Source organism: Ceratotherium simum, chromosome 4 (genome assembly GCF_057802395.1).
Source record: "Ceratotherium simum simum isolate JZ-2026a chromosome 4, ASM5780239v1, whole genome shotgun sequence".
Taxonomy (NCBI): domain Eukaryota; kingdom Metazoa; phylum Chordata; class Mammalia; order Perissodactyla; family Rhinocerotidae; genus Ceratotherium; species Ceratotherium simum.
Genome location: NC_141903.1, coordinates 35,250,257 through 35,274,687, shown reverse-complemented (window position 1 = coordinate 35,274,687; position 24,431 = coordinate 35,250,257). Strand labels below are relative to the sequence as shown.

Genomic DNA, 24,431 nt, shown 5'->3' with positions numbered 1-24,431 from the left:
TTTTCTCTACATAATCTTCTCCCTTGGCCAGAATGAACTATTTGAGTAAATAATTGAATAAAAATATAAGCTGTTTCTCATGAGAACACCAATATTTTCCTTTTCCATGTTAATTTATTGTACATGAAGGATTTCAGTAACATTGTATAGTTTTTTAACTGGAGCCAATAAACAGAATTATTACAACTGTTCCAATTAATTAGATTATATTATCAGCCTTCTGGAAATTGCTAGGAACTGCAATGGAAAGACAGCTTTAATATTTAACTTTAACTAATTTAAAAGTTGAAATTCAAAGAGACTCTTCATTTAGGTCAAAAGTTATGAAAAACCTTAACCGCTACAGAAAACCTTCAACAACAAGACTGCAGGCCAATATATGTTTTGTCAAGGCTTATCTTCCTGTAAGCAATGGAACCTTTTGTTTTGAGGGCTATTGTTGTTAGCAAATGAACTCTTTGTTTACTTAAAATAACTTCAATAGAAAGTCTGTGATAAGGACTACTGCATAGATCTAGGTTAATTATTTTAAGGTGGAGCTTCTCATGGTGGAGGGTGGTGGGGTGAGATCCTTACATTACAGTTGTCTGTAATGAGGATTTTACAAGTATATCAGAATTCCGGAAGAGAGTGGGTGTTGGCATGTGTCCATTTGAAATGTCTTTTTTTGTGACTCTCATTTTCTCTCTTTGAGGAAGAGTTTAGTCACCTCTAGTTGATGACATTAAGGATGAATTCGTGGTGAAATTGACATTTGGATTTGACATTGATATGAGGGTAACACTTTTACAGCTAAAGATGGAGGAAATTTAAGAAAACAGCTTGAATAAAGGTTTTATTGAGGAAGAAGACAAGTAAGTGATCTATATTGTCTGCAAAATAGAATTCGCATGGGAGAGTAGTTGAAAATAACACTGGAAATGTTGGCTTATGATAGCATCTCAGGTTACGTAGAAGTGATTCTAACATCTTGGAATTTCTACATTTAGTGCAATTCAGTAAAAGCTGTAGTCATGAAGATAAATATGGTGGTATGTGAAAAGACAGATGGACTGTAGGCAGACTTTGAATAGGGCAGGTAAGGGAGAAGGAGTAATAAAAAATTCATTTAGGTGATATGTAGAATGTTCATGCCATTAAAATAAAATGAGAATTCAAGGGTTTGAATTTGGGGGTTATTAATGATTTCTCTTCATAATCTTCGAATTGTAATCAAATTATTTTCTAGGAGTCATCAGCATGTATGGGTGAAAATGACAATTATAATCATAGAAAGGGAGAGGAAGATATGGGTTTGGGAATATCTTCAACAAAAGTCTTATTTGAAATGCTGGAAGTGGATGAGTACACTTAAAGGAAAGTATATAAGAGGTTGAGGTTGAGAGAAAAGGATGAGATGGTTTAGGAGAAGCTGAAGGATCAGAGCAGCAAAGAACAATGAGTAGAAATTCTACTAGAATTTGCAGTGATGGAGAAGTACATGAAGGAAAATGTTTTGAGGGGGAGGCCTAATATAAGCTGCAGGGAAATTAAAAAATGTTGTAAAGAATGTGCACTGAAATTTTCATCTTCCATTATTAAATTAGAAAAATCCTTAGGAGTATTTGATAGTCATTGAACAAAGAAAGAATGTACTTCAATAATCTATAAGCTTTTAAAAATTCAGATAAAATTTGTTAATTTAACATTACATTGTTTTCCCACAGCAAAATATAATAGCATGGCCTGTGACAGAAATAGATGTGTATGTTTTTTCTCTACACAAAGTGTGAAAGATAGTTTGCACTTCTAATTCCCAAGTCTAGTTCAGATCTCACTTAAATTTTCTGAACTGGTTGATAATATTATTTAAATTATTGAGAGGAAAGTTGTTTTGCTATGAATAATTTGATCCCTTACCCTAATCTAAATTAATAAATGAAGTCAGCCAATATTAAACAGACTATGCAAATTACAAACATGAGGAGGTTCACTATTAAAGTAAGGCAAAAGAAGAAAATTTTTTAAAAAATTGAAGCTGTAGCGTAGCAGGGTTATGTGAATTCGGTTGTTACTTACCCTTTGGAGCCGCATGATGTCGCTGTCTACCATGAAGATACATCTAGGTATTGTTCCAAGTCCGTTCCTCTTATTACTGCATCGTTCCGTGCTGAATGATGGCGGGCGCAGAAGAATTGGATTAACAGACTCGGGATCATACAGTATTTCATCTTAATACGGAGACAAGATCTTCTGATGGAAATAAAACTACAACTATTTGACATGGTTATTACCCCGGAAGGCCGACTGGGATCCCGGCGTCTGCTGCTCTCCTTTCTGCTCCTCGCAGTCTGGAAGGTCGGGAGCGGCCAGGTCCACTACTCCGTCTCCGAGGAGGCCAAACACGGCACCTTCGTGGGCCGCATCGCGCAGGACCTGGGGCTGGAGCTGGCGGAGCTGGTGCCGCGCCTGTTCCGGGTGGCGTCCAAAGGCAGCGGGGACCTTCTGGAGGTAAATCTGCAGAATGGCATTCTGTTTGTGAATTCTCGGATCGACCGCGAGGAGCTGTGCGGGCGGAGCCTGGAGTGCAGCATCCACCTGGAGGTGATCGTGGACCGGCCGCTGCAGGTCTTCCATGTGGAGGTGGAGGTGAGGGACATTAACGACAACCCGCCTGTGTTCCGTTTAAAGGAACAAAGAATGCTGATTTACGAATCTAGGCTGCCAGATTCTCTGTTTCCACTAGAGGGCGCGTCGGATGCGGATGTTGGCTCAAACTCCATTTTAACCTATAAACTCACTTCCAGTGAATACTTTGCGCTAAATGTGAAAACAAACAGTGATGACAATACACAAATTGGGCTCGTGTTAAGAAAATCCTTGGACAGAGAGGAGGCTCCCGAACATAGCTTACTCCTGACGGCCACTGACGAAGGCAAACCTGAGCTCACGGGCGCCGTTCAGCTGCTGGTCACCGTGCTGGACGTGAATGACAATGCTCCCAGTTTCGAACAGTCTGAATATGAAGTAAGAATATTCGAAAACTCCGACAACGGAACAATAGTTATCAGACTGAATGCTTCTGATCGGGATGAAGGAGCGAATGCAGAGATTTCATACTCTTTTAATAGCGTCGTTCCACCCATAGTTAGTGATCAGTTTATAATAGATTCAAATACCGGAGAAATAGCAATTCAAGGGAATTTAGATTTTGAAAAAGTTAATTTATACAAAATCCATATTGACGCCACGGACAAAGGCCACCCTCCCATGGCTGGTCATTGCACCGTTTTAGTGAAAGTTTTGGATATTAATGATAATGTCCCTCAGATTGCATTGACTTCCTTATCGTTGCCTGTCCGAGAGGACGCTAAATTCGGTACTGTCATTGCCCTAATTAGCGTGTCCGATTTCGACGCAGGTGCCAACGGGCAAGTAACCTGCTTTCTGACGCCCCATGTTCCCTTCAAGCTGGTGTCCACCTTCAAGAATTACTATTCACTGGTGCTGGACAGCGCCCTGGATCGCGAGAGGGTGGCGAACTACGAGGTGGTGGTGACAGCGCGGGACGAGGGCTCGCCTTCTCTGTCGGCCACCGCCAGCGTGTCCGTGGAGGTGGCCGACGTGAACGACAACGCGCCGGCGTTCGCGCAGCCCGAGTACACGGTGTTCGTGAAGGAGAACAACCCGCCCGGCTGCCACATCTTCACGGTGTCTGCGCGGGACGCGGACGCGCAGGAGAACGCGCGGGTGTCCTACTCGCTGGTGGAGCGGCGGGTGGGCGAGCGCGCGCTGTCGAGCTACGTGTCGGTGCACGCGGAGAGCGGCAAGGTGTACGCGCTGCAGCCGCTGGACCACGAGGAGCTGGAGCTGCTGCAGTTCCAGGTGAGCGCGCGCGACGCGGGCGTGCCGCCTCTGGGCAGCAACGTGACGCTGCAGGTGTTCGTGCTGGACGAGAACGACAACGCGCCCGCGCTGCTGCCGCCTGGGGCGGGCGGCGGGGGCGGCGCGGTGAGCGAGCTGGTGGCGCGGTCGGTGGGCGCAGGCCACGTGGTGGCGAAGGTGCGCGCGGTGGACGCGGACTCGGGCTACAACGCGTGGCTGTCTTACGAGCTCCTGCCCGCGGCGGGTGGCGTGCGCAGCCCGTTCCGCGTGGGGCTGTACACGGGCGAGATCAGCACGACTCGCGCCCTGGACGAGGCGGACTTGCCGCGCCAGCGCCTGCTGGTGCTGGTGAAGGACCACGGCGAGCCCGCGCTGACGGCCACGGCCACTGTGCTGCTGTCGCTGGTGGAGAGCGGCCAGACACCGAAGGCCTCCTCACGGACGTTGGAGGGCGCCGCGGGCCCACGGGTGGCGCTGATGGATGTCAATGTGTACCTGATCATCGCCATCTGCGCTGTGTCCAGCCTGTTGGTGCTCACGCTGCTGCTGTACACGGCGCTGCGGTGCTCGGCGCCGTTGGAGGGCGCGTGCGGGCCGGGGAAGCCCACGCTGGTGTGCTCCAGCGCGGTGGAGAGCTGGTCGTATTCACAGCAGAGGAGGCAGAAGGTGTGCTCTGGGGAGGGGCCGCCCAAGACCGACCTCATGGCCTTCAGTCCCAGCCTTCCACCCTGTCCAGTAGCGACAGATGTGGTGGAGCATCAGGATTTAAATGATGATCATTATGCCAAAGTAAGTCTAAATTTTCATAATTAGCAGTTAATATTGTTTTGAAATATTATAATTGTTTTCCTAATGTTTCTGATTACATTTTGCTGTTTTAAAAAATTTGAATAGTTCTACATTATATACATCTTTTCATTTTTTGTTAATTATTATAATCTCTTTGATTTGTTATTAATCTTGATTTAAAGTGGGATCAAATGTTATTATCATTCTACACCTTAGGATTTTTGCCTTCAAACTCAAAATTTCTTTGGATATGTCCATTTCTGGTGTATTTTTTTTATTGGTGTCTGTAGTAGTTTTGTTATTTTCTGTAGAATTTTCATTTCTTTGTATTTGAACTCTGGGAGAGTTATTTCACATTTAATCATTTTTTATAATATATTGAAATTTCAACACCACTTTATTACTTATGCTTTTACCCTTTCAGTTTCTTCTTTTGCTGATGATTTTAATTTAGCCAGATTTTCAAGTTATTTATTTTGTGTAAGGACTCTGCCCATCATATGTTATTTTCTAGATTCCCCTTTGGCCCTGGTGATTCCAAGAGTCTATAGTGTTCATTTATTGTTAGTCTTTAAACCATTTAGGGGTAAAGGACAGAACATTAGGTTTCCGACTGAATACTTGTGGTTGGGATAGAGGAGTGAAAGGGGAGATTTCATACTCTTTTTAATTACGATGTGACACCCATGTTATTGCTCAGTTTATCAGGGATCAAAATATTGGAGAAATAGTAATTGAAAGGAATTTGGACTTTGATTAAGTAAATTAATGTAAAATCTGCATTCCTCAGACACTGCAAATCTCTTATTTATGTTTGAATTTAATTTGCTAGGTTTCTTTTCATGGAAGCTATTTCTTCTAATTTAACGCTTTCACTATTCTCTCTGTATTATGATTTTAACTACTCACTATTTCTTTACATTAAGTCAGTAGAGAGTAGGTTAAGAATTGTGAGTTTTCAAGCCATCCTTCCTTACCTAAATTCCATCCCCACCAATTTTGTTCTGTGTAGCATGGACAATTATTTAACCTCTCAGTTTCCAGTTTTCCACCTGTAGAGTTGCGATGATAAACAGTAGTACCTATCACAGAGAACTGTTATATTTAGTAAGTTGATACTTACAAGGTACTTATAATAGTATTTAGCTAAATAGTAAGCACTTAATAAAATTTAGCTATTATTATTCTGAAGAGTAGTAGGAAAATCTAAAATGTCAGAAAGTTGTCATTATGGCTTCCATATTATTTTTATTTTCTGTAAAGATTATTTGTTTTGTTATTCATAGGGAGGCCATACTTACCAAATTAATCCAAGATATCTCTAAATTTGCATGTCATGTACTACATTGAAAAAAATAATTTAAAATCAATTTTTCAAAGTTGAAAATTGAATAACGACTTTGGCTGTGGAAAAGCTTTTTAGATTCAAAAAAGACATTTAAACTGCTGTGCCCTCAGTGCTTTGCTGAATGTGATTTTAACTTTTTGTGTTGCCCATATTTTCCCAGGAAATATTAGACTACCTTAAACTGGAATGGTGTATTTTCCCACATTTAAAAGTTGTCCAAGGCCTGCTGGTGGCGCAAGCGGTTAAGTGCATGTGCTCTGCTGCCGTGGCCCGAGGTTCGCGGGTTCAGATCCCGAGTGCGCATCAACGCACCTCTTGGCAAGCCATGCTGTGGCGGCGTCCCATATAAAGTGGAGGAAGATGGGCACAGATGTTAGCCCAGGGCCAGTCTTGTTAGCCCAGGGCCAGTCTTCCTCAGGAAAAAAAAAAAAAGTTGTCCAAGGTCCATCAGATGACTGAGTTGGAGTTTGTGCTCACCAATGTGTTCATTTTCTATTCTTGAAATTGCAGAAATCATTAATAGTGTTTTCTGGTTTTTAAAAATAAGTAAGCACACGATGATTTTTAAACACATACTTAAAAGTTACAAAATAGGCTATGGTTATACTGATCAATAAAGAGTATCATTTGTATAAATAGTTATATATGACAACCTTAAAAACATCATGCTTTCTTAGGAAATAGAGAACCATAGCCATCACTCTCGAGTAAACATTTAAAAGAGGTTCTAGGAGGGTGTCTAAGAGCACAACTCTGTGCTAAGAATCATTGAATTAACAAGACCCAATCCCTGGATTCACGAAGTTCATAGAAAAATAAAGATATGTGTCATACATAAATATGACCATCTTAGAAGGCAGAATATTGTAAGAGGTGCAAGAAATGTAAATTATTGTGATTGGAATTGAAAAGAAATATCTATTTCCCTTGTTGAAGGAGCCCTTCAAGAGTTATGATTTTTTTTGTTGTTAGTGTCCTCCAGTCAATTCTGACTCCTATCAGACCCTGTGTACAGCAGAGCTGAACCCTGCAAGGTCTTTTTTTTCCACCATCCTCTCATCTTCCGGTCTTATATCAGACAATGCTCTGCTGCTATTCACCAGTGAAACCTGTCCACCATGGGTGACCCTGCTGGTATTTGAAACACTGGTGGCATAGCTTTCAGCATCACAGCAACATGCAACCACCACAGTATGACAACCAACAGACAGGTGGTATGGTTCCTTGACCGAGAAACAAACCCAGGGCCGCTGCAGTGAGAGCGCCGAATCTTAACTACTAGACCACTAGGGCTGGCTTATGATGTTTTTAGTGGTTTTAAAATGGAGAGGTTTCCTCTGGGAGAATATTGACTATAATAGGTTTTCTTGGGAACAGAGGAACTTAAGGAAATGAGTGCACAGAAAATCCCAAAGGTGCCTGGAAATAGAATAGTCTGCTTTGGTGAAGACATATGAAAGAGTATGAGGAAAGAGTATGAGAAAAGTAGGAAAGAGTATGAGATAAGGCAGGAAAAGTAACATGAGAAAAACCTCTTGGGTAACTTTGAGTACTAGACTAAGAAATTTTGATTCACCTTTAAAGTCATTTGAAAGCTATCAAAAAGTGTGAAGCAATAGGAATAAAACACGTTTTTCAGGAAGATGACTCTCAGGATTAAATGAGGGATAAATGAGGTCGTCACAAGATGACACAATAAGAAGCAATTACAATAATCCAGGATAGCAACAATATTTAAAACTCATTTAGGCAGATATAAAACTTGGGAAGCATTAGAATATGGACCTAATTATTTTACTTGCAGTTGGGAGCATGGGAGTGAAACATTCAAGAGAATTTGCTCTGTTAAGTAGAACTAAAAAGGAGAAAACACCCAAAGGTTGATTAAAGGACTGTTCTAAGAATGACAGATGAGTGCCAACATTTATCTAATGAAATAAACTTGTAAAATAATCTAAATCATATTGGAGATTGTAAAAACAGGTGGATATTTATAAAACATGAAGCTTCGAAAGGATGGAAAGAATAAAGAGATATAAGAACCATGAACTCCTGAAACACAATGTATAAATTCTGACGAAAAGAGAAATTCAGAATACTTCCTCCTCACAAAATTCACTTAATACAAATTATTCCTCTTCAAAGATCCCCCAAACCTTCTATTATTGTGTTTTATTAAGAAAAGTATATGAATTAGTTGTTTATATTCCTTGCTTCCTAAAAACGAGCAAACAACCTTTCTAAGTTTTTCTGCCATTAGTAGATTCTTGAGATCCTTGAGGTCCCTAGTGAGACCAGGAGTTTTCTTAACAGAAAGCAAGAAAATGGAGTTTCCTGAACTCTGAACAGAGGATTTTAAAATTTACTGTTGCTACCATGATTTGCTTTATTGTCACTTACATTTTTATCTTTACATTTAAAAACTGTGGAAATATGTATTTTCAAGGCATAAAGAAACCACAATTATGGTCAAACTAAATGTTCAGAAGTTAAGTCTCCCAAGAATGCCTTCAGCAAGTGTGAGAAATGTCCTACGCTTTAACAAAAATAAAGAAAAAAATTCAGTGGTTGAAATAAAACTTTGCATTTATTAATATAAAGTTTTTTTGTAATTCGTACTTACTATTTGGGCCACATGATGTCGCTCTTTACCGCGAAATTCTCTCATATTCAAGACAAAACGAAGTCAGTCCTCCGTTTTCATATTGGAAAGACTCTCCACTCTGTTTCACTATCAGGATGTTGAACAATGGCGAGCGTATCAGGATAGTAAAGAAGGGAAAAGAAGATTCCTCTAAATTTTGAGATAAGTTATGCTAATTCGAATTAAAAAACCCCAATAATTGGAAATGGTGTACTCGAATAGAGGTGACCAGAGGGACAGGCATCTACTGCTATTTTTTATAATTCTCGCGGCTTGGGAGACCGGGAGCGGCCAGGTCCACTACTCGATCTCCGAGGAGGCCAAACACGGCACCTTCGTGGGCCGCATCGCGCAGGACCTGGGGCTGGAGCTGGCGGAGCTGGTGCCGCGCCTGTTCCGGGTGGCGTCCCAAGGCCGCGGGGACCTTCTGGAGGTAAATCTGCAGAATGGCATTCTGTTTGTGAATTCCCGGATCGACCGCGAGGAGCTGTGTGGGCGGAGCGCGGAGTGCAGCATCCACCTGGAGGTGATTGTGGACAGGCCGCTGCAGGTCTTCCATGTGGAGGTGGAGGTGAAGGACGTTAACGACAATCCGCCTCTGTTCCCCGGAACACAAAAGAATCTCTTTATGGCGGAATCCAGGCCGCTTGACTCTCGGTTTCCACTAGAGGGCGCCTCCGATGCAGATATCGGGGAGAACGCTCTGTTGACTTACAGACTGAGCCCCAGTGAGTATTTCTCTCTGGACGTACCAACCAACGACGAGCAAGTAAAACCTCTCGGACTTGTATTACGGAAACCTTTAGACAGAGAAGAATCTCCAGAGCTTCATTTAGTGCTCACGGCCACTGATAGAGGCAAACCGGAGCTGACTGGCACTGTTCAGTTACTCGTCAAAGTGCTGGACGCCAATGACAACGCCCCAGCTTTCGATAGAACACTCTATGCGGTGAAATTACCAGAAAATGTTCCTAATGGAACGTTGGTAATTAAACTTAAAGCCTCAGACTTAGACGAAGGCTTGAATGGGGATATTATTTACTCATTCTCTAGTGACGTTTCTTCAGATATAAAATCTAAGTTCTACATAGACCCCATAAGTGGGGAAATTATATCAATAGGACATATCGATTTTGAAGAAAGTAAGGCCTACAAAATTCGAGTAGAGGCAATCGATAAAGGCTTTCCGTCCCTGGCTGGTCACTGTACAGTTCTTGTGGAAGTTTTGGACGCTAACGACAATGCTCCGGAGTTGACTGTTACTTCCCTGTCTCTCCCTGTCTCAGAGGATGCTCAGCCGGGAACAGTCATCACCTTGATTAACGTGTCTGACCGAGATTCTGGAGCTGACGGGCAAGTGACCTGCTCACTAACACCTCATGTCCCCTTCAAGCTGGTGTCCACCTTCAAGAATTACTATTCACTGGTGCTGGACAGCGCCTTGGACCGCGAAAGCGTGGCGAATTATCAGCTGGTGGTGACCGCGCGGGACGGGGGCTCGCCTTCTCTGTCGGCCACCGCCAGCGTGTCCGTGGAGGTGGCCGACGTGAACGACAACGCGCCGGCGTTCCCGCAGCCCGAGTACACGGTGTTCGTGAAGGAGAACAACCCGCCCGGCTGCCACATCTTCACGGTGTCTGCGCGGGACGCGGACGCGCAGGAGAACGCGCGGGTGTCCTACTCGCTGGTGGAGCGGCGGGTGGGCGAGCGCGCGCTGTCGAGCTACGTGTCGGTGCACGCGGAGAGCGGCAAGGTGTACGCGCTGCAGCCGCTGGACCACGAGGAGCTGGAGCTGCTGCAGTTCCAGGTGAGCGCGCGCGACGCGGGCGTGCCGCCTCTGGGCAGCAACGTGACGCTGCAGGTGTTCGTGCTGGACGAGAACGACAACGCGCCCGCGCTGCTGCCGCCTGGGGCGGGCGGCGGGGGCGGCGCGGTGAGCGAGCTGGTGGCGCGGTCGGTGGGCGCGGGCCACATGGTGGCGAAGGTGCGCGCGGTGGACGCGGACTCGGGCTACAACGCGTGGCTGTCTTATGAGCTGCAGCCGGCGGCGGGTGGCGCGCGCAGCCCGTTCCGCGTGGGGCTGTACACGGGCGAGATCTGCACGACTCGCGCCCTGGACGAGGCGGACTTGCCGCGCCAGCGCCTGCTGGTGCTGGTGAAGGACCATGGCGAGCCCGCGCTGACGGCCACGGCCACCGTGCTACTGTCCCTGGTAGAGAGCGGCCAGGCGCCTAAGGCCTCGTCGCGGGCGTCGAAGGGCACCACCGACCCAGAGGTGACTCTGGTGGATGTCAACGTGTACCTGATTATCGCCATCTGCGCTGTGTCCAGCCTGTTGGTGCTCACGCTGCTGCTGTACACGGCGCTGAGGTGCTCGGCGCCGCCCACCGAGGGCGAGTGCGGGCCGGGGAAGCCCAGGCTGGTGTGCTCCAGCGCGGTGGAGAGCTGGTCGTATTCACAGCAGAGGAGGCAGAGGCAGCAGAGGGCGTGCTCTGGGGAGGGGCCGCCCAAGACCGACCTCATAGCTTTTAGCCCCAGCCTTCCTCAGGGTCCCAAATCTACAGACAACGTGAGTCTAAAAAAATCTTATTTTCAACAATTTAAAAACACCATTATTTAGGTTTTCTACTTAAATATTCTTACATAATTTATTCTATTTTTAGTTGATAGCTTTATATATAACTATTATATTTTTAATGTTATTGCTTTATTTGCACTATTTCATTATCTTAGATTATATTTATGTTAAATATGCACTCTCGTTTTTGTAGAAAAACATAAGTATTCTAGACTTTTGATGATGGTGATTGTAATTCTGTTTTTATTGCATTTATTCTTAAATACATAAATTTTAAAAACTACTTTTCTAGCATATTTTAAGAAATTTAAAAAATTCTGCTTTTGGTGAGGAAGTACTAGAAATTTGACAAAGAATCCTCCTCCACACTCCAATCTTTATTCACCAACTATTATTAATTTTTTAAGGTAATTTATTTTTTAGAAATTCAAACTCTGACATATTAAGGTTATGGAATTTTTGTTGGTAAAAAGTTCTCACAGCTATATTGAGTAATGCTATTTTCTTTACATAATCTTGCTCATTACTTAGCATGAACTGTAGAGATGGTCTTTGAGTAAATCAAGAGAGGACAAATGTAAGTAGTTTCACAGAAAATGTTCTTATTCCCCTTTTCCATATTACTTGTGTTTATGTAATGATTTTCAATACATTTATTGTTTATTAGCTGTAGCTAGTGGAAATATTACTGTGATTACATGTTAATCAAATTCTCACACATCTGGATTGCTAGGAACTTGAGTAAATCTATATGTGGTGCTGACTTAAGTTTTAAAAATTAAAAATCTTTAGTTACTGCCAAATTTATGAAAAACTCTAACCTCCCAAGAAAATGTAAAGGATGTAAAGGATGTTGGCTAATCTATCATTATGAAGTCTTTTCTGATTGTAACAAAAGGAATCATTTGTTGTCCCAAAATAACTAGAATAAAAGGTCAGTGATAAGCACCTCTAGAGAGATTTCAATGAAATACATTAAGACAGATCTCATTGAATAAAATTGTTTTTAAAATCGTAATCACCTTTGAGACTATTTCAAATAAGCCAGAATCTTGAGTAAGTGAGGGGGGGAGATCATGAGTTATTTGAAAACTCTTCTCCCTTGAGAATTGCTACTATATGAATTCCAAAGAGAGCTTAATCACACCTTCTATTGAGGCATTTAAGACGAATGAATGGATAACTAACTTTTGAGGTGGACTTTGAAGGGTGACTAGGATTTTGACAGACAAAGATGAGAGAATAGAAGAAACCTCTTGAACAAAGTGTGTGTTGAGAAAGAGACATGGTCTTTTCTGTAAAATATAATTCATATTGAAAAATACTTGGAGAAAATACTGGAAAAACTGGTGTATAGGCACATATTGGATCTCTCAGATTGTGAGTCTAATGTCTTGGCACTTAGTTCACTAGAATGGTAAGCTCACTAGAGGTTTTAGCGCAATTCCATAAAAACTGTTCTCATAAAGACAGAATTTATGACACTCAGAAGGAGAGATGGGATAGAAGCAAACTTTAAATATATCAGGCAATGGAAAATGAGTCATAAAAATACATACAAGTAAATTTGGAGAATGGACACACTATAAAAACAAAATGTGATTTTTCAAAGATTTGGATTTGGGGGTAATTATTGATCAGACTTTTAAAAATGTTACTCATCTTGTTTTCTAGGCATGCTTGTTAGCGTATACCAGTAAAGGTGTCAAGTAGATAAATGAAAGTAGATAAATGAAATGAGTTGGAGATTTGGATTTAGGAATATTTCAAATAATAGGCTGGCATGGAAGTAGAAACATTTAAAGGAAAAAGATTTAAAAAATAAGAGGCTAAAGGCATAACTTTGGAAAACGTTCATATTTTGGAGCAACAGAAAGATGAAGAACCAATAGAGAAGACCAACACTAAAATACTGCTAGAGTTTGCTTTGGCAGAGAAATCTATGATGGAAAATGTCTTATGTGACAGGCCTATTTTAACAGGCTGTGGAGATAATAAAGAGTATTATAAGGAATACACATAAAAAGGTTTCTTGTACTGGTATAAAAAAGTTTGGGAAATTTGGCATTCATTAATCATAGAAAAGCAGAAACTTAATAATCCTTAAAAAGAAAGATAAAGTATAGAAAGGTAGAATTCTCATTCCAGAGTAATATATACAAACATTTTGGGTGATCAGATAAATATGAACATATTTCTTCCACACAAAAGTATGGACCATGCTTTCTATCTCTGATATCCATGACATGTCTAGATCATATTAAATTTTTTGCTAATTGATACAGATATTTAAAATGCTCGGAAGAAATTTCTTTCCTTATGAAGAAAGAGATCCCTAGCTGGAATGAAATTAATGTAAGGAGCCAGACGGTATGAATGCCTCTACAATTGATAAAGGTAAAGATCCACTATTAAGTAGGATAAGGGAAAAGAAAATATTGGATTAAAAGAACCCGATTATAGAGGAGGTAAGTGAATGCATGTATTATTACCTGTCGGAGCCGCTTGATGTCGCTGTCTACAAAGAAGTTCTGTCTAGCCAAGATCCAGACTTTCCTCTAACAGTATCTGTCTCTAAATGCCGAACAATGGCGGATGCAGCGGAATTGGATTAAAAGACTCCAGGCAATGCCGTAGTTCGTCTTTATATCAAACAAGCTCTTCTGACAGCAATAAAACGAGTACTTGACATGGTGTTTTCTTGGCGAGGAGGCCCGGGATCCCGGCGTCTGCTGCTCTCGCTTCTGCTCCTCGCAGTCTGGAAGGTCGGGAGCGGCCAGGTCCACTACTCCGTCTCCGAGGAGGCCAAACACGGCACCTTCGTGGGCCGCATCGCGCAGGACCTGGGGCTGGAGCTGGCGGAGCTGGTGCCGCGCCTGTTCCGGGTGGCGTCCAAAGGCCGCGGGGACCTTCTGGAGGTAAATCTGCAGAATGGCATTTTGTTTGTGAATTCTCGGATCGACCGCGAGGAGCTGTGCGGGCGGAGCGCGGAGTGCAGCATCCACCTGGAGGTGATCGTGGACCGGCCGCTGCAAGTTTTCCACGTGGAGGTGGAGGTGAAGGACATTAACGACAACCCGCCTGTGTTCCTGGTAAAGGAACAAAAGCTATTTGTTTCAGAATCCAGAATGCCAGATTCTCGGTTTCCGCTAGAGGGTGCTTCGGATGCAGATATTGGAGCTAACTCCATTTTAACCTATAGGCTAAACTATAGTGATTATTTCCTGCTCGATGTGAATTCCAAGAGCGAGGAGAATAAAGTTGAACTCGTCTTAAGAAAATCCTTGGACAGAGAGGAAGCTCCCGAACATAGCTTACTCCTGACGGCCACTGACGAAGGCAAACCTGAGCTCACGGGCACCGTTCAGCTGCTGGTCACCGTGCTGGACGTGAATGACAATGCTCCCAGTTTCGAACAGTCTGAATATGAAGTAAGAATATTCGAAAACTCCGACAACGGAACAATAGTTATCAGACTGAATGCTTCTGATCGGGATGAAGGAGCGAATGCAGAGATTTCATACTCTTTTAATAGCCCTGTTCCACCCATGGTTATTGACCAGTTTAGCATAGATTCAAATACTGGAGAAATGACAATTCGAAAGAATCTGGATTTTGAAAAAGTGAATTCCTATAAAATCCGCATTGACGCCACGGACAGAGGCCACCCTCCCATGGCTGGTCATTGCACCGTTTTAGTGAAAGTTTTGGATATTAATGATAATGTCCCTCAGATTGTATTGACTTCCTTATCGTTGCCTGTCCGAGAGGACGCTAAATTCGGTACTGTCATTGCCCTAATTAGCGTGTCCGATCTCGACGCAGGTGCCAACGGGCAAGTAACCTGCTTTCTGACGCCCCATGTTCCCTTCAAGCTGGTGTCCACCTTCAAGAATTACTATTCACTGGTGCTGGACAGTGCCCTGGATCGCGAGACGGTGGCGAACTACGAGGTGGTGGTGACAGCGCGGGACGGGGGCTCGCCTTCTCTGTCGGCCACCGCCAGCGTGTCCGTGGAGGTGGCCGACGTGAACGACAACGCGCCGGCGTTCCCGCAGCCCGAGTACACGGTGTTCGTGAAGGAGAACAACCCGCCCGGCTGTCACATCTTCACGGTGTCTGCGCGGGACGCGGACGCGCAGGAGAACGCGCGCGTGTCCTACTCGCTGGTGGAGCGGCGGGTGGGCGAGCGCGCGCTGTCTAGCTACGTGTCGGTGCACGCGGAGAGCGGCAAGGTGTACGCGCTGCAGCCGCTGGACCACGAGGAGCTGGAGCTGCTGCAGTTCCAGGTGAGCGCGCGCGACGCGGGCGTGCCGCCTCTGGGCAGCAACGTGACGCTGCAGGTGTTCGTGCTGGACGAGAACGACAACGCGCCCGCGCTGCTGCCGCCTGGGGCGGGCGGCGGGGGCGGCGCGGTGAGCGAGCTGGTGGCGCGGTCGGTGGGCGCGGGCCACGTGGTGACGAAGGTGCGCGCGGTGGACGCGGACTCGGGCTACAACGCGTGGCTGTCTTACGAGCTCCTGTCCGCGGCGGGTGGGGCGCGCAGCCCGTTCCGCGTGGGGCTGTACACGGGCGAGATCAGCACGACTCGCGCCCTGGACGAGGCGGACTTGCCGCGCCAGCGCCTGCTGGTGCTGGTGAAGGACCATGGCGAGCCCGCGCTGATGGCCACGGCCACTGTGCTGCTGTCGCTGGTGGAGAGCCACCAGGAGCCAAAGGCCTGGTTGCGGGCGTCGGAGGGCGCGGCGGGCGCGGAGACGGTGCTGCTGGATGTCAACGTGTACCTGATTATCGCCATCTGCGCTGTGTCCAGCCTGTTGGTGCTCACGCTGCTGCTGTACACGGCGCTGCGGTGCTCGGCGCTGCCCACCGAGGGTGCGTGCGGGCCAGGGAAGCCCACGCTGGTGTGCTCTAGCGCGGTGGGGAGCTGGTCGTATTCACAGCAAAGGCGGCCTAGGGTGTGTTCTGGGGAGGGACCGCCCAAGACCGACCTCATGGCCTTCAGTCCCAGCCTTTCTCCCTGTCTTGGGTCTGTAGATGCGACGGGAGATCAGCAAGCTTCTTTGGACTCCTCTGGGAAGGTAGGTTGCTCTAACGTTTTATTTATTCATGTATTTATTTATTTAATCTTGAAAAATATTCTTATTTCCTCAGTTTAATAGTTTTTAAATAGTTTTTATCCACTTATTATAGAGATCTGCCAGAATTTTCTTATTTATTTCTGGAAGGTGAATACCTTAACTTTATAACTGAGGTTTGTGTTTCGACTTCCAGTTGAGAATAGTTATAAACCGTACGTTGAACAGATATTAGCTGGGTGCTGAGTCAATTTTATTTTAAACCTGTTATGCGAGTCATAGTGAATTCCTAAAGCAGTGCTTCCACTGTACCTGAAAACTATTTGGTGAAAACCCCTCTAGTTGTTACACATTAAGAAAAGTTCAACATCACTCTATCATTTATTCATTTATGAAGTATGCATGGTATTTTAGTGTAATTCTGTTATCTCTTAGATCCCCATAGCAGAAATATGTAGAAACTGTTACCTTGCTAACTTTGTAGTTTTATGTCTTTCTCTGGATGGAGACTGTCTAGAGACATAGTTGGTCAGCTCTACTCAGTGTCTATAACTTCAACGAGTAACTTCCTGTATACCCACAGTACAGTTGCTTTACTTTAGGAATCTAATTCTGACAATAAATGTTAGAAGTATAACTCTCTGTCCACCTTGTGTAAAATCTGTTTCTAAATGTCTGACAATGTAGATCATAAGAAAATATTGATTGAGAATCTTTTCTACACTTAGAAAATTTATTGAAATTCACATTTTATCTGATATTTGAGAAAATACTTCCCGTCGGGTACTTTGTTTCTTCAAGAAGACTTTCTCCTTTTTATTGAAATTTTCTGTTAGAGATATAATGCTTGGGCATTAAAGATATATGTATATTTTACATTTTTATTTCTCTTGAAATTCATAGTCTGAAACTTAAAAAATTACCCCTACCAGTTTAGATGAGGATTTACTGTTTCTCTCAATATTCCAAAAGACAGTAATCTGGAGATGAGGTTGTGTATCTTTAAAGTCACTACATATTAAACTTATATTTCCTGGATTGTGGTTTGAGACTTTCTTTCTTTTTTTTTAAAATAATTTTATTTATTTATTTTTTTTCCCCCAAAGCCCCAGTAGGTAGTTGTATGTCATAGTTGCACATCCTTCTAGTTGCTGTATGTGTGACGCGGCCTCAGCATGGCCGGAGAATCGGTGCGTCGGTGTGCGCCCGGGATCCGAACTCTGAGCCGCCAGCAGCAGAGCGCACGCACTTAACCGCTAAGCCACGGGCCGGCCCTGAGACTTTCAAATTGGTGGTTCTCCACACTCTATCTTTAGTCCAAGCTTTCATTTTATTTTCTAATTTTAATTTTAAAAACTTTCTCTGTACTTATGTTGTTTTGTTATGTGGTTTATATTTCTATTCAGGTATTTTATTTTTTATTGTGTAGGTATTTTACAAGGTATTCCTTAATTAAAAACTCAGTGGAGCAAAATTCAAGTGGTCTTGAGAATAGAGTCACAATATAATCATGAAAATGCAAGTAAAATTCACTTAAAATAAAACATTTCAGTAATTTCTCTCTTTCCCCACATACAACACATGTTTGGTTATGCTAGAAAGCAATCTATTTTTTTGTCACTTTACTTCTTTCAAAATTTGAGTATTCTCTGAGCTCCTGTGGTAAAACCTATGTCTGTCAGCACAACTCACCTTAAATCCAGACTTAAATCTTCAGATGTCTCTGTCCTTGCACTTTTTTTCAGGTTTCATATGCCACTTGAACTTGGGCCCAGGTATTTGATTACATCATATGATAGAGATGTGCTAGATGTGTCATTTGCCTCCCCCTCCAAAAAAAAAAAAAACCCACCACTCCTCTAGTGTCTCAGAGCTAGTATTCTTTATTACTTAGTATGTCTTCTATAATTATAAATTTTATTTTTTATTATAGATGGCTGTATTGGTAATATAGTCCTTTATATTAATCTTTATTCTGTTCCAGAATATGGGCTGTCATCATATGCCAATTTTCAGAATATCAGTGACCATCTTAGTAATGAGTTTATTTTTTGGGTCATCAGGAAGCGTGAGCACACTGGGATCCAGGGAGGTTAGGATTCAAAAGAGCTGGGAAGCTCAAATAGAGAGATGACAGCATGGAAGATGCTTTAGTATTTTGCCTAATAGCTCTCCCTCTGTGCTTCTGTAGGTAACATTCCTCAATTCAAGCCAGAATCATGAAACCAATAATGAAGCTCCCCTATGCCAGTCCCTAAGTTGTAGTCACTAGATAGGACTAACTATCTAGGTTATGACCCAATCTCAGACACTTTTGAGAGTGAAAGAGGCACTATAAATAAGCACACAAGACCACAGATGTAGATGGAGCATATCCCAGGCAAATTGGGGTCTATGGGCAGCCTATCCTTAGACTGATAATGCTAACTGCGTTAGCAAAACCTGGCGTCCTTATTGAGCATTCTGGTTCCCAGATGCCACCTCAGAATTTCTGAAAAGTAGTACTGGCAAATTTGCATTTTAACAAGGACTCCAGATGGTTCTTATCCAACTAAAGTTTTAGATCCAATAGCCCCATGAGATGCTTGTCAAAGCAAGTTACTATTATTTGACAGGATGTAATTTAACTACCCCCTACTTTTTATTCATTATTGGAGATTTATACTGGGACATTTATGTTATTACTTGGTATAAAATGCAAAATTATCAGGAGTGGAGTTTAGTTTATATCATTACCTTGTGTTGAGATGATTAATCAATAATAATCTTATTTGTAGACTCCGGATAGTAGCTCAAACTGAACATTGGTATGTGGATGGAGAGATAACTCATTACATTTTCATTCATGCTTTATAAGAAAAGTAAAGCTTAAAATCAGAATTTGAATGGACTTTGACACTAGAGTTATTCTAAAGGAGTGGAGAATTATACAAACAGAATTTAGTAGCACACGTAAGCCCATGAATCAAGTGACTCCAATTCTTGTCAGTTTTCCTATTCGTAAGTGTTGCTCTATTTTTCAGCTCTTAATAACAACTAAAAGAGTTCAAAATTCTTGATCTCTTTTAAAAATATCTCTTTTATAAATCACAGCATCGTTAAAGTTAGGAAGTTAACCTTTGGATAAGACCAAAGGTCCTATTATTAAGTTTTCCTTTTTTTGGAAAAAGAAAAACCTCAAGTTTTTTCAGTAGCATAGATCTATTAATGGGGAATTTCAGTTACTGAATATATGGTACCAAGAACTTTGAGAGAGAGAAAAAGTATTTTTACTGCAGGTGGTGATTAAAAACTTTATTGACACTAATAAAACTATTAGATAATCCCCAAGCTGTATATTTGGGGTATTTGAAAAGGTTAAATATAACAAAGATGAAAGCCGTTGTCTCTGAAAGTGGAAATCACAAATTTTTGAATTATTTTATTTAGAATCATAATTAAAGTTCTTTTTGCCCATATAAGATGTGTATCAAAAAGTGAAACTTCTCCCTGTATAACTTATTTCTCAATAAAACCATTTTTCTCTTCTCTTAAAGACAGGAACCACCACTTAGCCTGTGCAGTAGCAATAGTAAAGGCATTATGGAGTGAACAATATTCTATAGGTAATAATTTTTCCCAAGAAGCCAATTTTGGTCTTGAGCATTGTGAAAATAAATGTGGCTAAATCGAGGCCTGAGAATAATTGCCACTTATGAAGCACTCACTCTCCTTAAGGTACTATCCTAGGCACTTAATATGTCATAATTCACACAACCACCATATTATTATTATTATGGAAGTGGAAACTGAGACAGAGAGAGGTTAAACTATTTTTCCCCAAGTCACACAACTAGTAAGTTGGAGGATAGGAATCGGAATGGAGACATTTCTGATGCTGAAGCCAGTGATCTTCTCTCTACATTTTAGTGATGACTGGAATTTAGGAGTTGCAAATACCTCATGGAGAATTGATGCTTGAGATTAGTGTCTAAAAAAGATTTATTTAACTTCAAAATAATGATGAATAGAAGTGAATTAAGTGTCATAACTTGAAAAGACCTAAATTTGTTACCAGCAAAATTCTAGTACACTCAATTATACAAATATTAAGGGTATTTTCAAATTTAGCTAATGATAATCATGATTAGGGAAGGAATTACTTGTCTGAGATTCTACATTCACAAACGCTGCACTAGAGATGGACGATGATTATTATTACATACAAAAGAGACATAAAGTCCAGAGGGATACAAATACGTAAAAATAGAATTAAAAGATATGAATGAAGGAAAAGTTTTCAAATTCATGGAGTTGTACTTACACATTAAGCCACCGGATGTCGCTGTCTTCCGCAAAATGGCTTTGCAGAACAAAGGCATAATCCTGTGTTTCTCAAGGACTGGGAAGGAGCTACATTCTGAGATCTCAGCCATTTCGATCAAATCGGATGTAAGAAATCGAATAGGAAAATTCGGAGCGTGTGTGTCTTTTAGGCCGCTGATTCATCGATTTGTAAAACAAGAGAAAGGTGTGATGTTGGTCTACAGACCCAGCGGCCTGAGAGCCTGGCGCTTGCTTCTCTCGCCTCTGCTCCTCGCAGTCTGGAAGGTCGGGAGCGGCCAGGTCCACTACTCCGTCTCCGAGGAGGCCAAACACGGCACCTTCGTGGGCCGCATCGCGCAGGACCTGGGGCTGGAGCTGGCGGAGCTGGTGCCGCGCCTGTTCCGGGTGGCGTCCAAAGGCCGCGGGGACCTTCTGGAGGTAAATCTGCAGAATGGCATTCTGTTTGTGAATTCTCGGATCGACCGGGAAGAGCTGTGCGGGCGGAGCCCAGAGTGTAGTTTCCACCTGGAGGTGATCGTGGACAGGCCGCTGCAGGTTTTCCATGTGGAGGTGGAGGTGAAAGACGTTAACGACAACCCACCGGTCTTCTCCGTCTCAGAACAAAAGCTCTCAATACCCGAATCTCGACTGCTTGACTCTCGGTTTCCGCTAGAAGGCGCATCTGACGCGGATGTTGGAGAGAACGCAATGCTTACTTACAGACTCAGTCCAAATGAGTTTTTCGTTCTTGATGTTATAAACAAAAAAGACAAAGGCAAATTCCCAGTGCTTGTTCTACGAAAACTGCTGGATCGTGAAGAAAATCCTCAGCTTCAGTTGTTATTAACGGCAACGGATGGAGGCAAACCTGAACTTATGGGATCTGTTTCTCTGCTGATCCTGGTATTGGATGCCAATGATAATGCCCCTATATTTGACCGATCCCTTTATGAAGTCAAGATGTATGAAAATTCAGCGAACCAAACGTTAGTAATATGGCTAAATGCTTCTGATGCGGATGAAGGGTTAAACAAAGAAATGATGTATTCATTTAGCTCTTTGGTCTCACCTAGCATAAGAAGGAAATTTCTAATGAATGAAAGGACAGGAGAAATAAGAGTAAATGATGCTATTGACTTTGAGGATAGTAACACTTACGAAATTCATGTAGATGTTACAGATAAAGGAATCCCACCGATGGTTGGTCACTGCACCGTCCTAGTGGAAATCCTGGATGAAAATGATAATTCGCCTGAGGTGGCTGTCACTTCTTTGACTCTCCCGGTGCGAGAGGATGCTCAGGTGGGCACCGTCATCGCCTTAATCAGCGTGTCCGACCGTGACTCTGGCACCAACGGCCAGGTGACCTGCTCACTAACACCCCATGTCCCCTTCAAGCTCGTGTCCACCTTCAAGAATTACTATTCGCTGTTGCTGGACAGCGCCTTGGACCGCGAGAGCGTGGCGAACTACGAGGTGGAGGTGATAGCGCGGGACGGGGGCTCGCCTTCTCTGTCGGCCACCGCCAGCGTGTCCGTGGAGGTGGCCGACGTGAACGACAACGCGCCGGCATTCGCGCAGCCCGAGTACATGGTGTTCGTGAAGGAGAACAACCCGCCCGGCTGCCACATCTTCACGGTGTCTGCGCGGGACGCGGACGCGCAGGAGAACGCGCGGGTGTCCTACTCGCTGGTGGAGCGGCGGGTGGGCGAGCGCGCGCTGTCGAGCTACGTGTCGGTGCACGCGGAGAGCGGCAAGGTGTACGCGCTGCAGCCGCTGGACCACGAGGAGCTGGAGCCGCTGCAGTTCCAGGTGAGCGCGCGCGACGCGGGCGTGCCGCCTCTGGGCAGCAACGTGACGCTGCAGGTGTTCGTGCTGGACGAGAACGACAACGCGCCCGCGCTGCTGCCGCCTGGGGCGGGCGGCGGGGGCGGCGCGGTGAGCGAGCTGGTGGCGCGGTCGGTGGGCGCGGGCCACGTGGTGGCGAAGGTGCGCGCGGTGGACGCGGACTCGGGCTACAACGCGTGGCTGTCTTACGAGCTGCTGCCCGCGGCGGGTGGCGTGCGGAGCCCTTTCCGCGTGGGGCTGTACACGGGCGAGATCAGCACGACTCGCGCCCTGGACGAGGCGGACTTGCCGCGCCAGCGCCTGCTGGTGCTGGTGAAGGACCATGGCGAGCCGGCGCTGACGGCCACGGCCACCGTGCTACTGTCCCTGGTAGAGAGCGGCCAGGTGCCTAAGGCCTCGTCGCGGGCGTCGAAGGGCACCACCGACCCAGAGGTGACTCTGGTGGATGTCAACGTGTATCTGATCGTCGCCATCTGTGCGGTGTCCAGCCTGTTGGTGCTCACGCTGCTGCTGTACACGGCGCTGCGGTGCTCGGCGCCGCCGACTGAGGGCGCATGCGTACCCGGGAAGCCCAGGCTTGTGTGCTCCAGCGCGATGGAGAGTTGGTCTTACTCACAGCAGAGGCGGCAGAAGGTGTGTTCTGGGGAGGGGCCGCCCAAGACCGACCTCATGGCCTTCAGTCCCAGCCTTCCACCGTGTTCAGTACTCGATGCGAAAGTGGAAGAACAGTCAATTGGAGGGGACCAATCTAGGAAGGTGGGTTATTTTTTATTTTCATTTATGCTTTGTGAATATTTTATTTCACCATTTTTTTCCCTCAAATACATGTCTCGAAATATCTTCATCCTATTATCTATACAGCGTATGTCTATAGTACCTCACATATTTCTAGTAATACCTATGGTAATATGGTTTATTCTAAAAGCTCATTTTATATTTTGTCTATATTACCCTGTGCATCGACTTTTGCTTGATACTTCAATTTTTAAAATATGCCATTTATTCTGAATTCATTTTAATTTTCCATTATGAATATATGATGTAGGTTTTGATTTTTTTCATAAACCACTATCTTATGTCACAAATATTTGTAATACTAGTAGTTTAATTTATGTTTATTTAATTTTCAAATCTAAATTTTGAGCTGACCCTATTAAATTAACAAAAAGACTGCCCCGGTCAATTCTCTTCATGGTGAAAATGTACTTTTTGCTCTGTAAGGAAAGAATCTGTGTAGTGTAATGTAACTTATAATGCATGCTACATATTCAATATTCAGGGTTTACACTTTTATTCTTAATAGTACATTGTGTACACTGGAAGTTCAGTCATAAAAATGTCCTAATTTATGGAATTAAATTAAGTGTTCTGAGCTTTTAAAATGTTTTTTATTTTATTTCAGTCATTGTGGTACCTGTGCCTGTGTGTATTAATCACTTTTTTTAGCCACAGAAAAAGTTCCATAGTTATTTACATATTTTATCCAGCAGCTCTTCACTATTTACTCCTTTATCAGCATGAGGCATTGCTTATGGTATTCAAGTATTAGCTCTTCCGCTGTGAGGAAGGAGTCATGATTATGTTTAATAATGGAAAGCATTTGAACATCACCTTCAAGGAGATTGAAAATGATTACTCTAGTCCAAATTAATATTAGAAGTTTGAAGAGAAAATTGAATTATCCTCTTAGAATGTTTTCTATTGATCTGATATCATTTAGTGCAATTTAGTTTAATAACTTCTGTAGTCATCTTACACAGATTTGTGTTGGATGATCTAGACTCAGAAATGCAAGTCGGTTAAATTGCATGGTGCCAACGCTACCCTATTAATTATGCCTTTCTGAAACTGGTTGTTACCTGATACCTATGATTTCATTTTTTTATATTAATTCTGTTGTTACCAGATAGCAATGCAACTAGTTTATCATCTAGACTCTGGTTCTTAGCAATTACTTTTTTCCTTTCTGTGTGCAGA

At 43.6% G+C, this 24,431-nt stretch overlaps 1 protein-coding gene and 5 pseudogenes across 1 annotated transcript; 4 read left to right on the top strand and 2 right to left on the bottom strand.

Annotated features, from left to right (window-relative positions):
* Window positions 1-2,262: 2,262 nt before the first annotated feature.
* Window positions 2,263-3,353, top strand: LOC147917249 (protocadherin alpha-6 pseudogene; annotated as a pseudogene).
* On the bottom strand, window positions 3,339-4,623 carry LOC147917248 (uncharacterized; annotated as a pseudogene).
* Window positions 4,624-4,664: 41 nt separating this feature from the next.
* On the top strand, window positions 4,665-11,396 carry LOC101408259 (protocadherin alpha-7-like). The gene has a single exon (XM_087429683.1). It carries the CDS (start codon window positions 8,851-8,853, stop codon window positions 11,263-11,265), a length of 2,415 nt encoding a protein of 804 aa, XP_087285809.1. The 5' UTR covers window positions 4,665-8,850; the 3' UTR covers window positions 11,266-11,396.
* A 2,517-nt stretch (window positions 11,397-13,913) lies between these two features.
* LOC147917247 (protocadherin alpha-8 pseudogene) lies at window positions 13,914-15,001 on the top strand (annotated as a pseudogene).
* A 19-nt stretch (window positions 15,002-15,020) lies between these two features.
* Window positions 15,021-20,245, bottom strand: LOC147917246 (uncharacterized; annotated as a pseudogene).
* LOC106803205 (protocadherin alpha-10 pseudogene) lies at window positions 18,201-23,462 on the top strand (annotated as a pseudogene).
* The last annotated feature ends 969 nt before the right edge of the window (window positions 23,463-24,431 follow it).